This window comes from Mustela nivalis (genome assembly GCF_964662115.1).
Source record: "Mustela nivalis genome assembly, chromosome: 4".
NCBI lineage: Eukaryota > Metazoa > Chordata > Mammalia > Carnivora > Mustelidae > Mustela > Mustela nivalis.
In genome coordinates, this window is record NC_139023.1 from 89996787 (window position 1) to 90015724 (window position 18938).

Below are 18938 nucleotides of genomic sequence, written 5' to 3' on the forward strand. Positions count from 1 at the left end.
TTCATGGAGAAATTGAATTCAGAGTATACCATCTTGGAAAATTTCATTTTTTATTAGTAAGAAGTCATAATGTAACTAGAAGGCAAAGCTTTAACTTCATTTTGCAGATTAATTACAATAGGAACACTGTTTCTATTCTGTTCTATGGTGGCCACTGTTTCATTCAAAATAAGGAAAAAGAAATATATAATAAGTTCAAGATAAATTAAAGGTAAAGCATGATGAAATTTTTAGATTAAAATGAATGAACGATTTCAAAACTTTTTGTTGAGTTGTTCACTTTCAAATACCATTTGCAGGGCACTGAAATTATAGTGCAGGTGATGTTTTATTTTAAAAGCTGGGTAAGAAAAGAGAGAATGATCATAAAGATAGAGCCACAAAGCATTTTATTTTTCTTGGTTCTGTTCTATTAATCATTCACCCTGGTATAGATAAGGCTGTGGTGGACTCTGCTTTTCAAACTTGATTTCCAAAGCTGGTTCTGTGCTTACATTAGGAATTTTTTACTAAGTATCTTGATATGTTGAGCTTGTGAGCATAGTTATGTGATGATGCTACATGGTTCATTTTGAGCTCACATTAATAATAAAGACAAGTTAAAATATCATTTTCCTGGTGCCCACTAGATGGGATTAATTTAGCAGGTTATTAACATTTGTTGTTTATCATTTGTACATGAAACTATGACACTGTTTAACATCCCTTTTTCCCTCTTAGATTTCCAGGTCCTCCACCTGTCAACAGTGCGGCACCCTCCTACGCACCATATTCACCATCTACACAATCATCTTATCCGAGTCCTGCATCCACTGCATCCGTCACCCAAATGGCCAGTCAGCTCAATGCTATGCACATTAACAGTTATGGTAACAGTTTCATTATTAGTGTTCACTGACCACGTGTTTCAGGAGTATTTTTAATAAAGGTGGTTTTTTTCCATTTTTAAAATAGACATAGGGGCGCTTGGGTGGCTTAGTGGGTTAAAGCCTCTGCCTTCGGCTCAGGTCATGATCCCAGGTTCTTGGGATCAAGCCCCGCATCAGGCTCTCTGCTCGGCAGGGAGCCTGCCTCCCTCTCTCTCTGCCTGCCTCTCTGCCTATCTCTGTCTGTGAAATAAATAAAATAAAATAGACATAACTCAAAAAAATAGGCATAATTCTGGCACACCATATTGAAGTGGTTTTTTAGACATTTTTAAATAAATCATCTGTATTATGTATGGCTATAATTAATTTTTTTCCTGGTTATACTGCCATTTATTTCAGAATAATTGAAAGACCCTCAGTGTAGCTAACATTTAACATTAGAATGATAAAAAAAAACAAAAACAAAAACAAAAGAATGCTGACTTCACAAATAAGCATTAGAACAGTGAAATTATTTTGAGAAACGTGGAGGGTAGTTTTAACTTTGTGTTGTTTAAAATGGAGCCCTAAAATAAAAAAATATAGTACTCATTGTTTCACAGTGTGCTTTGATTCTGTATTTACATCATGAAAAGAATGGAAGCTTAGATGTTTGAGGCAGAAAAGAGAATAATAGGAGAGAAAACAGTTACAGTACTGAGATTTGTATCAATGCTGTATATTCTAAGGGTCAAAGGAACCTTCACTGTAATAACAGCATAGTCAGTCATTTATCTTGATGAAGAATGTTTCCATTACTTTAAGTGGTTTTTTTAGATACATCTCTAAAAAAAACCAACCCTCTATTTTCTGTCTTTTACTGATTTCAAGATGGGTAAGTCTCCAGGAAGCAAATAAATTTCACATAATCAGAGTTAGAATAATCTGGTTTTATAACTATTTTCCATATGATTAGAAAGCACGTTAGTGACCCTTGTTATTTCTACCTAGCTCTGAGATCTAGTTGATCAAGTCAAGCACAGGACACAAAATATTTATTTATTGAATGTATAAGTTATGTGAATAATGCTTGTTACAGAACATTTTCCTCTATATGATTTTCTAGATTTTGTATCACATATAATTTCTTAACTAGTGACATGTATCATGTAAAGTTAATGCAACTGAGTTAAAATTTATCCTATTAATTTTCTCACCAAAATTATAAATATTGCTTTTACCCTTTAAAAATTCTTTAGTTTTGTAAAATGCCCCAAATAGCATTTGGGTAACTTTCTGAATGAAGATTCATCTTGTGGGAAAAAAAAATTGATTTGTAGGGATGCCTTCTTGTTTTATGTCAGGAGAAAAAGTGTCCCTGTGTGTACTTCATATAATTTAGAGAGCTGAGAAGTGCAACATTTATTGGTCTGGTCTTCTTTCTTGCACAGGTTCAGGCATGGCTCCTCCTGGCCAGGGTCCCCCTGGCCCTCCATCAGTGCCTTTGTTCCAGGGTCTTCCCCGACCTCCGCAGCCATCCATTATGCAGCCTGGATCTCAGGTTCTTCCACCACCACCCACTGCACTAAATGGCCCTGGTGCCTCGCCCTTGCCTCCATCAACACACAGGCAGGACGGGCTCCCTGGGCCTGCTCCTCTGAATGCCCAGTACCAGCCCCCGCCTCTTCCAGGACAGACGCTGGGCACGGGATATTCGCCACAGCAGGGTAAGGCAGGCTGGGCTCGGGGAAGGTCTTGGGTTACCTAGGAAATCAGCTTTGTTCTATGTTACAAGGCATCTATCACTTACTCTTAAGGAAAGCTAGTTTTAGAATAGCATGGCAAGTGCAAAGAAAAGGGGAATCATAGATATTCACACTTAACTCTCTGCCTTACATAAATAAGAAGAAATATTGTCAGTGAGCCCTAAATCTAAGACCTTGGGTCCTAGTCATTTCTTTTTTTTTTTTTTATTAAATTAAAATTTTTTTTTCAATGTTCCAGGATTCATTGTTTATGTACCACACCCAGTGCTCCACGCAATACGTGCCCTCCTTAATACCCACCACCAGGCTCACCCAACCCCCCATCCCCCTCCCCTCCAAAACCCTGTTTGTTTCTCAGAGTCCACAGTCTCTCATAGTTTTCTTTTTAAACTTTTTTCCCAAGCAGGCAGCTATGGTCCCCAGATGGCAGGTGGGCAGCTCTCCTACCCGGGAGGCTTCCCTGGAGGTCCTGCGCAGTTGGCTGGTCCACCACAACTCCAGAAGAAGCTGGATCCTGACTCAATCCCCAGCCCAGTAAGTGCTCTCTCTCACTCCCATCGTCCCCCTCACAAAGGACCATTCTTCATTCACTGTCTCAGAAACTTCAGTTTGTTAGCATTTTCCTGTCCTTTATTGTTGGAGCACTATACCCATCACATAGAGGCTTCCTTCTTTCTGTGTCTGGGGAAGGGAGGCTACGTTATGGCATAGTGGGGGTCTCCATGACAGAAAGCCTATGGAGATTTTTTTTTAGTACGTAAACTTGGCAATACTATTGACATTTATATTAGCCTATATTAGCAGTATTTATTGATTGTTCAATGAGTAAGTAGTAGTCAGAGCATACAAACATACTAGTTTAGATAAATAAAGGATGCTTTTCAATAAGAATAAGATACCCACTGAAAGTGAAAACAAGTATTTTACATTTTGCCAATAAAAGAAACTGTTTCATATAAATTAGAGCTATAACTTAATTCTCCATTCAAGTTATTTTCTTTGGAAGATTACTCTTTAGTAACTCTATCAGTCAGCTTTTTATTATGTTATTCTGCATAATGCACAATCCCCAGTTTGCTTACAACCATGAAGATTTATCTATCCCTTAGATTACAGGAAGGCTGTAGCAGCTGCCACTTGTCTTTAGGTGCTGCTTTGTGTGCCCTTATCATTCCAGAAGCCAGCATGAAGGGGCAGCCTGTACTTGGGACATGTTGTTATCATGAGAAAGGGAGAAAAGAGAGCTGACCAAAAGGTGCGATAGCTCTTAAGGTTTTCACTCAGATGTGATACATCTGAGTGGTTTTGGTCACAACGACTCACATGCCTTCTGCCAAAGCAAGTCATGATAAAGCCCTGGGTCGTTCGGGTAGGAATATATAGCCCTGCTTCAGGAAAAGCTGCAAGTCTTTAGCAATGAGCAGAGATCTATAGTCCTTTTGGAATAATAATGAAATCGATAACCTAGGTCTTTGAAGTGGTTCTATGAACGTGAGTACAAAGAGTTAGAGATAGCCCAAAGAGCTACTGTTTTTGCTAACTTTTGCTATGTAACAAACCACCACCAAACTTAGTAATTTATAGCTGCTATTTATTAATCCTCATTAGTCAGCGGGTTCTCTGCGCAGTTCTGCTAATCTGTGCCAGGCTTGATGGATTTGGTTTGGGTTTGCTTGTACATCTGGGGTCAGCTGGACGTTTGCCTGGAGCCTGAATGGTCTAGGATGTTATATTAATTCTCTGTGGCTACTGTGCCAAATCTACTACAAACTGGGTGACTTGTAACAATAGGAGTTTATTCTCTTATGGTTCTGGGGGCCGAAAAGTCTGAAGCTGTGCTCCCTTGAAAGGCTCTCTAGTGGAATCCATTCCTTGTCTCTTCCAGCTTCTGGTGGCTACAGGCACTCTCTGGCTTGTGGCTGTATGACTAATCTCTGCCTGTGTCATCACATTGCCTTTTCTGCTTCTCTGTATCTTCTCCTCTGGGCATCCATCTCAAAACTCCTTCTGTCTTTCTATTATGAAGTTATACATGATTCCATTCAGGGCCCACCCAGATAATCCAGACTGAGGGCCTTCTTTCAAGACATTTAATTTAATTAGTTTTCTTACTACGTAAGGTAATAGTCACAGATTGCAAGGATTAGAACGTGGATATACCTTTGGTTGGGTAGGGGGCGGGGTACCAAGCCAAGTACAGATGGTATAATTCATGACTGCTATTTGGTTACCCATCTGTTAGCTGGGACTGATTGGGCCATGTCACTGAGCAGGCTAGCCTGGGTTCGTTCACTCGGCTGTGGCAGAGATCTAAGACAGAAAGTAGGAATCTGGAAGGCCTCTTGAGCCATGGCTTGGAACTAAAACGTTGCCGATTCCGTGACATTCTCTGAGCCAAGGCAAGTTACAAGATCTCCCCAGAGTCCAGGAGTAGAAAGATAAGACTCTCGCTCTGGATGGGAGGAGCTGTAAAGTCCTTGAAAAAAGCACAGAGAGCTTAGAGGATTTTAGTTATTTTTGTGATCTACCCACTTATTCTATATTTATTTGAATATAAACTTGAAGGTTTCTCATAGAGCTTCTTATAACATGTTAGAAATTAAGTTTGATTAACTCTTAGTGCCTTTATTGATAATTATATTACCAGCCTTTACTTTTATAGTTTAATATTATGTCATTATTCTAGTTAAAGGAATATAATATTTTTACATTGAATCCATCATTTTCATTTGTTTCTTTCCTCTCTGTAACATCTACAGACCCTCTGGGTCATTCCACTTCATTCTCTGAAGTTTTTAACTCCAGGTTCACCATTAATTTCTCCAGTACTATTTTTGTACTATTTTAGAAGCTTTCATTTCCCTGCTTTTTCAGTTCTTGATCTTTTTGTCCTCAGTGTTCTTTTTATCCAACCCACCTCAGTTATCCGTAGTCTTACCATAGATCCTGAGATTACCAATTATTGAACACTTCAGACTCTCAGTTGAAAGCATCTCATTTTCCAACCACTGCCTCCTATCTTTTTAGCTCATTCCTTTTAGGACTCAAAGATGATTATGATTCACCCACCAGGACTTATAACTTAACTACTTTATCTCTTATATTGCCTTCACCTTTCTCACTTCTCTTATGCAGCTTTGATTATTTGATCCATGATAATAAATCTATCCCTTACAACCTCTATTCCCAATTCCTTTGCCCCACTCCCTCCACTGAATTCACTTAGAAAAATCCCATTTGGGGAGTGCCAGGGTGGCTCAGTGGGTTAAACCTCTGCCTTCGACTCAGATCACGATTTCAGGAGCCTGGGATTGAACCCCACATCAGGCTCTCTGCTCAGCCGGGAGCCTGTTTCCCCCCCTCTCCCTACCTGCCTCTCTGCCTACTTGTGATCTCTCTCTCTCAGTCAAATAAATAAAAAAAAATCTTTAAAAAGAAAAGAAAAGAAAAGAAAAATCCCATTTGTTGTTAAACCAGTACTCTAGCTGCTCCATGCCTGTACCCCAGATGCCACCTGTGACTTGAGAACAATCACACCATGCATACTGGTCTCACTTTTAATTCATGACACTAAACTAAGGTGAACCTATAGTTGTGTGATTCTAAAACCCATCTGCACAAAAGAATCACTGCTGAAGCTATACAGATATTGGTGCCTGCTCCCACCAGCCAGTTTCATTTAATTAGGCTGGGATATGGACTGGACATTGGGATTTTTCAAAACTTCCCTGCTAAGTCTAATGTGTAGCAAGTTTGAAAGCCATCACCCAGCTCCACTGTCTCTCCCATTTTCCTGGTGACTATTATTTCTTCTCTCTTCAAACTCCTCGCACTGCCTTCCCCTTTCTGACTCTCTAATGATAATTATGCTTCTTATTTCATGGAGAGAATAGAAGCAATCCAAAGAGAACCTCTGCATGCTGTACCATCACATCTCCCTGCATTTATGCCCATTCATCCCCCTTCCCTTCTGTTAACTGTGGATGAACTGCTTCATACTCCCAACCAAGGCCATCACCTCGTAGATCCCTTATAGCCTCTCAAGGGCAACCCTTCAGCAAATATCCCCTGTATTAAAGTAGTCAAGTTTTGCAAAAAACAAAACAAAAACAAAAACAGAACCAACAGGATATATGTGTATATATCTCTATCATCTATCTTTCTTTTTTAAAAAAATATTTTTATTAACATATAATGTATCATTTGCCCCAGGGGTACAGGTCTGTGAATCATCAGGCTTCCACATTTCACAGCACTCACCATAGCACATACCCTCCCCAATGTCCATTACCCAACAACCCTATCCCTAGCCCCCCTTCCCCCAAGAAACCCTGTTTGTTTTGTGAGATTAAGAGTCTCTTATGGTTTGTCTCCCTCCCAATCCCATCTTGTTTCATTTTTTCCTTCCCTACCCTCAATCTGTCTTTCTATCAAAAGAGTTATCTTACGGTGCCCAGATGGCTCAGTGAGTTAAGCCTCTGCCTTCGGCTCAGGTCATGATCTCAGGGTCCTGGGATCAAGCCCTACATGGGCCTCCCTGCTCAGCAGGGTGCCTGCTTCCCCTTTCCCTCTGCTGCTTCCCCTGCTAGTGCTCTCTCATGCTCTCTGTCAAAAAAATAAAATCTTAAAAAAAAATTTAAAAAAAGAATTCACTCACTCTGTTGTGATGGTTGGCAAATCTGAAATCTGCAGGGCAGGCCAGCAAGCTGGAGACATAGAGAAGAGTTGATTTTTCAGCCCAAGTCTGAAGGCATCTGGACACAAAATTCCCTCTTCCTCGGGATCCCTCAGTCTTTTTCTCTGAAGGACTTCAAACAATCGGATGAGTTCCATTCACATTATGGAGGGTCGACTTTACTCAGAGTCTACTGATTAAATGTCAGACACTTAAGAGAATACTTTCCCAGCAACATCGAGACTGGTGTTTGACCAAAAACCAAGTACCACAGCCTAGCCACGTTGACATATTTTAATTGGCCATCATATCGCCTCTCTCCTGCATCATCTATACTTGCTTGAAGATAACCTTCACTTTTTCACTGTCTAGATCATTTTCAGCGGACTAGAAACATCCTGTAATAACTTTCCTCATGAATTTAAAAGAGGTCTCCTCTGGCCCTTCCCCAATTCTCTGTCCAGTTTCCTCTCATTTATTCGCTCTTTTATAGTAAAAAAAATCTCCAGCAGAGTTCCTTGTACTCGATGTCTTCAGTTTATCCCCTCCACTCCCCTGCTGTACGTATCCCAGTTTAGATCTCATCAGCACAATCCCACCAACACTATGTTTGTCGAGGTGACCAGTGACCTCTCTTTACCAAATCTAATGGTCAGTTCTCAGATCTCATGTAACTCAACAGATCAGCAGCAATTTGATACATCTGCTCCTTCCATCCTCCTTGAAACACTTTTTCATTTGGCTTCTGGGATGCCACCACTTATTTACATCTTTGCTTATCTCTTTCTTACTAACTTTGGTGGTTTCACCTCTTCTCTCTGACCTCCTGGTGTTAGAAGCATCCCAAAGTGTAAGTCTTTGGATCTGTCCCTTTCTCTGTTGACATTTACTCTCTAGATCAACACTCCACAAAGTGCGCTGCTCCTAGGATGGTACCATCAGCATCAGCTGGGAGCTCCCTAGCAATTCGTGTTTGCAGGCTCCACCCAGATGTACAGACTCAGAATCTTTAGGGGAGGGGCAGTGGAACCTGTGTTTTAACAAACTCTCCAGGTGATTCATAGGCACACTAAGAGACGCTACTATAGGTGATCCCATCCATTCTCATGGCTTTAAATGAAGATGCAGATATTCCTATTCAAGATGTTTCCCTGAAATCTAGATTCCAACCCCATCCTTCCAGTTCCTCAGGCCCCAAATCCTGGAGTCATCCTTGTTTCTTTCTTGCACAGTGTCCTTTAGCTAATTCTTTTGGTTCCGGTCCTGCCTTCTGTGCTCATCCTGGTCCAAGCCACAGCCATCTGTCCACCTTGATTATTGTAAGAGTCTCCTGTCTCCCTCATCTTCCAGCCTGCACCCAGCAGCAAGGATGATCCATTCAAATTAGAAGTCAGCTCATGCTACAACTCAGAACAAAACCCTCCAGTATTCCTCTAGTTAAACACCAGTTCTTACAGTGGCCTGTTAGAGCCTACATTATTTGTCACCCCGGCTCTGCCATGCCTTTCATCATTCACACACACACACACATACAAGCTGTCTGACTTGTTCTTCATCACTTTGCTTCAGCCACACCAGCCTCCTTATTATTCCTTAAACATGCTAAGTGTACTCTTGCCTCAAGACCTTTCCACTTGATATTTCCTCTGCCTGATATATGCAGTGCATGGCTCATGTCCTCATTTCCTTCCTGTCCTCATTCATCCCAGTCTCCCTGGTACCCTTATACATATCACTCTGTATCCACAGTACTTAGTAGTACTTGACATAGATGTATCTTATTTATACATTTATTTATTGCCTGTCTTTCATACTATAATGTCAGCTTCTTGAGGTCAAGAATTTGGTTTTGTTCACTACTGTGTCTCCAAGAGCTACAACACAGCCTGGTACATAGTATACATTCATATATTTGTTGAATGAATGAATGAGTGAGGGTTAACAACAAAACCAACAAGCAGTATTGATGTGATTCATCCAAGACCCTTAAAATGCATATATACAGATTTAGTCCAGTGTTATTTTTATAATAAAAGTAATTAAATAGCCATGCCAGATGGAGCCTGTTTATGTTCTATCAAAGTGACATGCTTTAACTGACTAAATAATTTCTTCCTTCTGGAAAGAAAGCTGTAAAATCATGTTTATTGAATTCCTGTTACATGCCAGTCCTGAGTTAAGTGCTCACTCCAACCCTTTCAGGTGGTGGTATTATCCATATTTTAAGAATGATAAAACTGGTATCACCATTGAAACTCTTCCTCACTTTCTTTTTTCTTTTTTTTTTTTTTTTGAAGATTTTATTTATGTGACAGACAGAAATCACAAGTAGGCAGAGAGAGAGAGGAGGAAGCAGGCTTCCCGCTGAGCAGAGAGCCCAATGCGGGGCTCAATCCCAGGACCCTGGGATCATGACCTGAGCTGAAGGCAGAGGCTTTAACCCACTGAGCCACCAGGCGCCTCCGTCATTGTCTTTCTGTATCTGCAGGAGGACCATTCAGGAATGGAGCTCTTCCTGTCCCCCCAGTCTCACCTGAAGCTCAGATAATTCTGCTTTAAGCAACCTGTCTTAAAGCAGATGTGTGCACACTTCTCCTGACCTTGCTCCTCCCTTACTTTTCTTGTTCCTTTATCTCAAGAGAATCCTTTTTTCTTTCCTGATTTTATTTTATGATTCCATAATACTCTTCCTAGCAGACAAGCACAAAAGTAACTCTAGTTGCACGTCTTCTGAAGGAAAAATAATCTATATGTTCTGAGGTAGCTTTGGCATTATCAAGAGTCACTGCCATCAAATCAAAATCCTGTATGTACTGAGTCATTGTAAAAATCTCTATTGAAATTTCTGTGTATTGTTAAATCTCCAAGCCTGTTTTTGAGAACATCCATTTGAGGTAAATTTTAAAAACTTAATAACCTATATTTTAAAAAAATTACTGGAAGTGTTTTAATATTTCTTACTCTCTTTATAGTATTACAGCCAAGATGTGAACTAGTTTAGAAATATAATTACCACATACAACATTGTTCCTTTGGAGGCTGTGCTTTTAAGTTGGAAACAACTAATTTAAAAATAAATTTTTAGGAAATATAATCTATTTGAAGTCTGGAAACTATGTTCAATATGCAGATTATTATGGCTTTTAATTTGGTTTCATGTTTGACACTTCATTGGTTGAGATGATTGCCCTAAATGTTGATTTTATAAAAAGTTCTCCAATTTTGAAGGAACCAGATAAAGCTTAGGATAAAAATATAGGATATAATAGTAGTGTTTTGATTTTTCTGTTTGTGTCTTGTCTGTGTCCATGGTAGCTTTTGGTCTCATCTGCATCTTATAGTTATGGTTGGAGCATATTCTGTATATTTTAATTTAATAAATTCAAATCCTATGAAATTAGAAAGAACAGAAATGTGTGGATATAAAGGCATGTTAAATCTACCTCTGATATGCCAAAAAACCAATGATATCAGTGCCAGTTAGGCCTGGATTGGATGAGATGGGAGGGCAAAATGGAGAAGGTAACATTTCAGAGTTTGGGGGAAGACAATTTTCATATTACTAGTTTCTTTAGGAATATAGAAAATGACATATCCTCCAAAGCTGGGTAGTGTATTCTGGGCACTTGCTCATTTATCTCTCTTTCTTTTTTCTCTTTTTACTTTCTTCTTCTTATTTTTTTTTAACCCCTTGCCTCTGATCTTTTCTTTTTGGTGACAGAGAAGTGAGAGCAAGGAGGAGATAAAGGGAAAGAGGAAGATAATTATTAGGTTGCCTTATTATTTTCTTCTTAACTCCATGCTACTGGATTTTATTATTTTCATCCCTAGGCAACTACAACAAAAGACAAATTTTTATCTTTTTTTTTTTTTAAGACAAATTGTTATCTTTACATATGAAGTGTTTCCAAATTAGATGACAAAACCCTTAGGGACTTTTTTCTTATATCTATACAATAGTCAAGTTCCCTGTGGGAACACTGTATTGTTTGTTTTTTTACTGTCTCATGGAGCAGGGGTGAGGTGGAAGAACCTGAAAGGCAAATTGAGGGTCAAGAGGGATTTAAAGAAAAAAGTTAAGGTGTTTTAGACTGTATAGTAAATCATTTCTTCTGAATTTAATGATTTTTAGCTTTGTATATTTTCCTTTAACTATAAAAGGTGTTTTCTTTAAAAGCTATTTTTAATTTCTTTTTCTACCAGAATCTTTTTTTTTTTTTAATGCTTATCTATGGTTCCAATAAAAAAAATGAATAAAAATGAAGTTCTCTGAAGGGTCAGAACTCAGAGTATTACAGAAGAGAATTTAGCAGCTGCTGCTCTAAAATTGTATGTTTCAAAAGTAGGTTCTCAGTGAGAATTTGGTCTGAAATGAACTAAAAGGATTTAGAAAATGCCTATTTGTGTGTATGTGAATAATGAAAGAGGGGGAGGGAGGGGATGTTTGGAAGAGCCTTAACTTATTTTAACTTGTTCTTGATATCTTATATCAGATACAGGTGATCGAGAATGACAGAGCCACCAGAGGAGGACAAGTCTATGCCACCAATTCCAGAGGCCAGGTCCCTCCCCTGGTCACTACAGATTGTGTGATACAAGACCAAGGTATTTATTGTCAATAGTATTTTTCACTGAGGTTTTGAAAGTCTTCACCATTTTTTAAAAGTAAATACACTGACACCCTTCAGTAATGCTATCCTTGATGGGGAACCTCTCCAAAAGTGATAATGGGAATCAATTTGCCATCTATCACTCAAGAACTGAGAATGTATTATCAACTGCATTCTATTTTCTACTTGCAGCAGTCTAGAGAGTTTCTGGTGAGGTAGAGTTCAATATATCAGTTTAAGAAAATTATTTTAGTTTATGGGGTTAAATTAGTACATACCCTACTTTGGTTTACCTTATTTACTACATTAGAAACCTAGCCAAGATAGCATGAGTAGAGCAGTAGTGGATTGAACACTTGAGAAAATTGGCATACCTGGTTCTAACCCCAGTTATTATTTTTTTTTCAGCAGATTCTTTAACATGTGGGTTCTGTTTTTCCAATATTGAACTGGGATGAGGAAAGGCTGAGCTTTATTTCTACTAGCTATCCTCTGTTCTTGTGCAGGTTTGTTTTTTCCAGGAATATATAATTATTCCATTCTTTATGGCAAGCTAAATCATACATGATGAAATCATTATTACTTATTTCCTGAACTTTATATCATCCTATACTGAAACTCTGTGCCCACTAAACAATAACTCCCTCTTCCTTCACTCCCCACAGCCCCTGTATCCTCTATTCTATTTTCTGTCTCTGAAGTTGCCTATTCTAGGTCATGTAAGTGGAATCATACAATATTCATCTTTTTGTGTCTGGCTTATTTCACCTGCCATAATATTTTCAAGGTTCATCTATGGTATAGAATGTATCAAAATTTCATTCTTCTTTTAGGCTGAATAATATTCGCTTTTACATATATAGACATTGTGTTTATCCATTCATCTGTTGAAGGATATTTTGCTACTTTGAGTAGCCATAGCAGCCACGTGGCTGCTGTGAACACTGGTGTACATGCATCTGTTTGAGTCCCTGCTTTCAGTTCTTTTGGGTGTATCCCTAGAAGTGGAATTACTGGATCATTGGGCCGATGTAAAGAAAGAGCATGGAAGGCTCAGGAAGAGAAAGGAAGGATCAGTGGAGTGGCAAGGTCCAGATCATCATCATTTCTCCCGCAGTTCAACCCTTGGCAAGGAGAGAGAGCTGCCTGCCATGGAGCCCTGAAATTGGCCCTGTGCTGTGAAGCCCCTTTGTCTGGCCTGGCTAATCAGCTGATACTTACTAGTGAAATTTCCAGATGCAGCCTAAATCTCATACATGTGCAGAAATTCACAGACATAAGTAGAACACAGAGGCAGAAGGTACCTTGGCCTTCATTGGTTTATCTCTCCCACTTTAAAGATGTGAGGGCCCTAAGGCCCAAGGAACTTAAGTGACTTGCCCAAAACTACACAGCTAGTTAGGAGTGACTCCAATAAGAAAACACCTACTTAAAAAATAATGTTTTTGTTGCCTACAAAAATTATATATATATATATATATATATATATATATATATATATATATAATTTCTTTGGCTACAGGATCTAATTTGAGACTCAGTTCATCCCTTGATTCTGTACTTCTACCTATCCTGCAAGACCCTGTTCAAGTACCATATATTTTGCATAGTCACCTCTGATTCATGTGGCTGACTCATTGCCTCCCTGGGCTACTTAGTGAATTTGCTCTCTGTGATACTTACCATGCCATTTTCCAGTTATCTGCTTTTATTATCACTTTCTCCTACCAGATTTTGAAGCCTGAGGCTTCACTTGCCTCTGTCCCTAAGCCTCTAGCAGGGGCTTAGCTTCCTAGATATTTGCTGGATGATTAATTCATTGAACGTTTTCCAGTCAGATTTCCCATAAAGCTCTTTATTAAAACACTTTATTGCAATGAGTTTTGATTCTTAATTACTGAGATTGCTAAGTTATCTACTGTAGCCATATCTTTCATGCCCCACTTTTGCATTCCTGTTTATAAAAACAAATTCTCAGTGCCTTTTTAAAAAAAGATTTTATGTATGTATGCATTTATTTATTTGAGACAGAGGGAGAGAGAGAGCGTGAGTTGGGGGAGGGAGAGGGACAAGTAGACTCCACATTGAGTGTGGAACCCAACTTGGGGCTTGATCCCAGGACCCTGAGATCATGATCTGAGCTGAAATCAAAAGTCAGACACTTAACTGGTTGAGCTAGTCGGGTGTCCCAAACAAATTCTCAATGGCTTTTAAGAAATCTTATCTTTGTGTGTATTATCTTCTTGAAATGAAGTTTGTTTTGTCCCTTATGAGCTCATCCATATGCATATTTCACTGTCAAGAGCTAAAAACCCTTTAAAGAACAAACACTCAGTTTCAATATATTGTCAGTAATTTTGGCTAGTAAAAATTGAGTACAAAGAAAAATTAAAATACACTTTAAAATATTCAAAAATTCTTATTTCACAGTCTGTGTAAAGTTCTTATTTTATAGTCTTATGTGATTTAATGAGGAAGATCTTGTCTAAGTTTTTTTTTGTCTAAGTTATGTGAAATGTTTAACAATAACAGGGGTTCAAGCGTATTTACATTTATTGCCTAATATTTGTTTTTCTTTTATTTGTGCTGCCAAGACTCTTGTTTTACCCCATGTTAGTATTTACCTGGACTCTAACTGTGATGACCAGTCTACCTGTCTCTAATGTTTTCCTGACCCCAGATGCTGTCAGTGTCTGGTAGTTTAGTTTTTTCAAGTGTTTATGTGATTATATTGCCCTTGCTAAAAAATAAATGTCCCTTCATTACCCATGGGCAGAAGGCTTGATCTTAACTCCTCATCCTTCAGAACCTGGACCCAACTTATCTGGGATATAGCAAAGAATTATAATGGGTTCTAATACCACTTTTGTCATTTACTCTACACCCCTTAAGCTTTGGCATGTCACTTAACCTCCTGATGTCTCAGTTTTCTCCTCTGTAAAATGTGGTCTTAAGGGTATCAGTCTCATAGGGCAATTGTGAGACTAAAGTGAGTTCACATGTAACCTCTTAAAATGATGCCTAATATGCTGGCAATTACTGTCATCATTATGAATCCAGTTTTGGGCTCTGCTGCAGAGGCTCCGAGAGACAACGGCAGAAACATGGTACCAACAACAACTGGATTCAGCCTGTATTCATGCAATTTGTCGTGCACAATATTTTGTTTTGTTTCTATTTGAAGTAGTTGCCATTATATAAAATTGGAATATCTTATGTAAAAATGCAGATTTCTAGCTGGTCTTAAAAAGTAGAATCTGGCAGTAATAGGTTAAAGCTGAACAGAAGAAACTGAGCTTTCTGAGGTCCAGCTTTCCTCTCATTCTCGGCCCACCCATGTGGCAAAACCTGGCCAGAGGAAGGCTCCTAGCCCGGCCTGCTGCCCTCCCCGTAAACGCAGGACCACGTGCTTCCCAGCACACTGTACTTCCCCGAGTCCTTTCACTTTTCCTCTCTCCTTAGGAACTGTTTCACATTCCTCCTGAAACCTGCAACCTCTCCCAACCTTTCTTTTAACTGCTCTTATGTCCTCCTTTCTAAGAAAATTGTGCAGTCAGAAGAGAGCTTCCACAGATTCTCACCCTTTTATCAGCCCCTGCCCTAATGTGCACCCGTGCTCTGCCTTTCTGCTTTTGGCCATAAAGTAATGATCTGTGCTCCAGTCAGAAGCCAGCCTCTCCTGCTGTGCCCTGCTCTAGTCTGTTGCTACAATAAGCCTTCCCTCTTTCTCTTATGTCATCATTATCTCTCTTTATACTCTCCTATCTTAAATAATAAAAAAAAATTTTTTTTTGACCTGTTTTCCTTACAGCTAGCCTTCTTTTCTTTGCTCCCCAATGCAACACAACTTGAAAGGCTTATTGTCAATTCTTTTTCTCTCAAACTCACTGTAGGCAGGCTTCCCACCCAGGCCCTATTCCACCAAAACTCTGTCTTCTGGGTCTCTAGCAACCTCCATATTGTTAACTCCAATGGTGGCTTTTTTTTTTTTAATTTTTATTTAAAGCCCAGTTAGTTAACATACAGTGTAATACTAGTTTCAGGTGTACAATATCGTGATTCAACACTTCCATTCAACACCTGGTGCTCATCATGACAAGGACCCTCCTTAATCCCCATCACCTATTTCACCCGCTGTCCCCCCAACCTCTCCGCTGGCAACCATCAGGTCGTTCTCTATAGTTAAAAGTCTGTCTTGGTTTGCCCCTCTCTCTTTTTTCCCTTTACTCATTTATTTTGTTTCTTAACTCCCACATTTGACTGAAATCAGTGTTTGTCTTTGTCTGGTTGATTTATTTTGCTTAGTGTAATGGCTCTCTAGCTCCATCTGTGTCACTGTAAATGGCACGTACATCCTGTGGTCTTGCTGATCTAGCAGTACAGCACAGAGGACATGCTTTTGTGTACTTTCTTCACCTCCGGGACACCAGATGCTCCTTGTTTTAACCTTCTCAGTCCTTTAACTGGTTTCTTCTTTTCCTCTGTCTTCTTTATGTTAGAGGACCCAGGGCTTAGTTCTTGGCCATCCTCTCTGGTCACAGTTACTTCGTTGGTGGTTTTAAGGTAGTTTCACGGCTTTAGTTTGCTCTTTATAGAAAATTCCCAAATGTGTATCTTCAGCCCAGTGCCTACACTCACGTATCTAGTTGTTTACAGAGTTCCCAAGGTGGACATGTCCAAAGCCAGATTCCTGATCTCTGCCCACAATCCCATTAACACACCTCTTCCCTTTTTGCAGCTTTTCTCTTGTCAATTAGTGGCAACGTCATGCTTCTGGTATCTCAGGCCAAAAACCTTGGAGCCATTCTCGATCTTCTCTTTCTTTCCCACCTCCCATCTTCACACCCCATACATCACTCCCATCAACAATCAGTGTACTTCCGAATTATGTCCAGGATATGGCCACTTGTCAGTAACTCTGGTTATTGGTCCCTGGTCCCTGCCACCACCATTTCTCCTCTGGTTACTGCGTAATGTTTGTTACTTCTCTGAACTCTTCACTGGCTGCTGTACCCAGCATGTGCTCCATTCTAGCCACACAGGCCTCTCGTGACTGCTCCACCAGGTCGGACATGCCCTGCCCCCAGCCACCTGCCTGAGTGTCTTGCTTCCTGGGAGTCTACTCAAATGTTACCTTTTAAATAAGGCCCACTCTGTAACTGTTTAAAGTTGCAGTCAGCCTCCTCCTACCCCTTAACCAGATATGCTTTTTTCATAGCACTTTCACCTTGTAATGACCTGTGCAATTTACTCATTCATTGGGTTTAATAGTTATTGTCTGTATCTTCTGTAAGAACATAAGCTCTACAAGGAAGCAATTAGGACAGTGTCTAAAACTTAGTAGACATTCAATAAATAGAAATATATACATAGGTTGTAGCATTGCATAATACTATTTTTAGAAATCATGAAGAAAGTTATACAAATAAGGCAATGTGTTATCTAGAATTATAAATATTTAAATACTTCAGGGCAGATTTTCCTTCTCAGCAAATTTTAAGTGTGTGCTTTTACACATTTCAGGCAATGCTAGTCCTCGATACATTCGTTGCACAACATACTGTTTCCCATGCACGTCAGATATGGCCAAGCAAGCTCAGATTCCATTAGCTGCTGTCATCAAACCCTTTGCCACAATTCCTTCAAATGAGGTAAGAATGATAAAAACAGCAATTCAAGGGGCACCTGGCTGGCTCAGTTGGTGGAACATGTGACTTGATCTCGGGGTTATGAGTTTGAGTCCCACATTGGGTGTAGAGATTACTGAAAATCTTAAAGGAAATAGCAACTCAGTAATTTAGCAGTTCTACAATTCTTCTTTTATTATTGTTTTCTTATACATTATTATTATAAACAGAAAACTGGAGACTATTTATATAATGCATAAACATCTAGTCATTCAATTTACTAGGAAAACCCAAATCTGACAAGCTGTGTTTTTTGACAACCCATATAACAAACAGTGAAGAAAAGGGTCACTTTGGGGTCTGTTGTAACAATCTGTAGATTCAGGAAATATGGAATGTCACATAGTGACAAATACTAAGACTTATTATGTCACCTTTATACCTAGTTTCAGGCTTCAACATTCAGCATCCAGATGTTCTGGTGAAGGAAGCTAATAGAGCCTGAGATCTGTGGTCTTACTAAGCTGCTTTAATAGGGACAAAGGGTTAGGGTTAACCCTAACCTTAAGTCTGTTTGATTAGAAAGCATTTGTTTTGACTTGGAAGGAGGTACTCAATATATGATTCATTGGGAAAAAAGATAAGAAGTGATGTTTATTTAAAATTTGTGGATGGTGTTAATGGATGTTGTGATTGAGACATCCCCCCAACACAGCTGTCATTCCTTCACTTCATGTCCTGAATGGTGGATACCACATACACGCAGAGACACAAGGTACTATAGTAGAGCTAGTCAAATAGATGAAGAAAAGCTTGAATTCTAGCTGGAACTTTGAGCATAATCCCATTGCAGTATTCCAGTAAATTGTACTGAACCCTGGATTCCTTTTGCTCCACCCAGATTCTCCTCCCAACTTCCCAACTTCCTAAGAACATCAGCTTGGCTATAATGACCCTTTGAGGTTGGCTGACCTAATGAATACCTAACAGCACCTGAACTGAAGGCAGAGCATCTGCACCAGAGAGCAGATTTGTCCCCTTTCATGGGCTGGCCATCAGCCGATACGAGCGGTACAATGGCCTGGGGGAGGGGACGAAGGGGTCTGCTTTACATCACCTCAGGGAAGGAGGAAACAGAAGAGAGACAGTGTGCATATGAAGAGTGGTTTTCATACCCTTTGAGATGTCCACTCATTCTCCTTATAGTGTGGCAGAATGCTGCCTTCTCTTTGGGGGTAGAGTGGGGCAGAGAAGAGGCTGTTCCTAGAAGCCAGTCTTATATGCAGTATAGTCTCATATTTGTAAGTCAAGAAGTGTGCTCAGTATTTACTGATTTTAAGTATGGTCTCTTATAGGATGGTCCCAGAAATTTAATATTAATGTCCATAAAATCCTCTTTAAAATCTCTGGGC

The 18938-nt window shown here is 39.5% G+C and overlaps 1 protein-coding gene across 5 annotated transcripts in view; it reads left to right on the plus strand.

The window, feature by feature from the left end:
• Window positions 1-18938, plus strand: part of SEC24D (SEC24 homolog D, COPII coat complex component) — a 105491-nt gene that overhangs the window by 18385 nt on the left and 68168 nt on the right. For 2 of the 5 annotated variants that reach the window (XM_082727373.1, XM_082727372.1), the window contains exons 4-8: window positions 721-869; window positions 2300-2575; window positions 3018-3148; window positions 11783-11894; window positions 17423-17550. In XM_082727373.1, coding sequence (XP_082583499.1) covers window positions 721-869; window positions 2300-2575; window positions 3018-3148; window positions 11783-11894; window positions 17423-17550 — 796 coding nt within the window. The remainder of the gene's footprint in view (window positions 1-720; window positions 870-2299; window positions 2576-3017; window positions 3149-11782; window positions 11895-17422; window positions 17551-18938) is intronic. The other 3 variants (XM_082727374.1, XM_082727375.1, XM_082727376.1) reach the window with 3 other exon arrangements.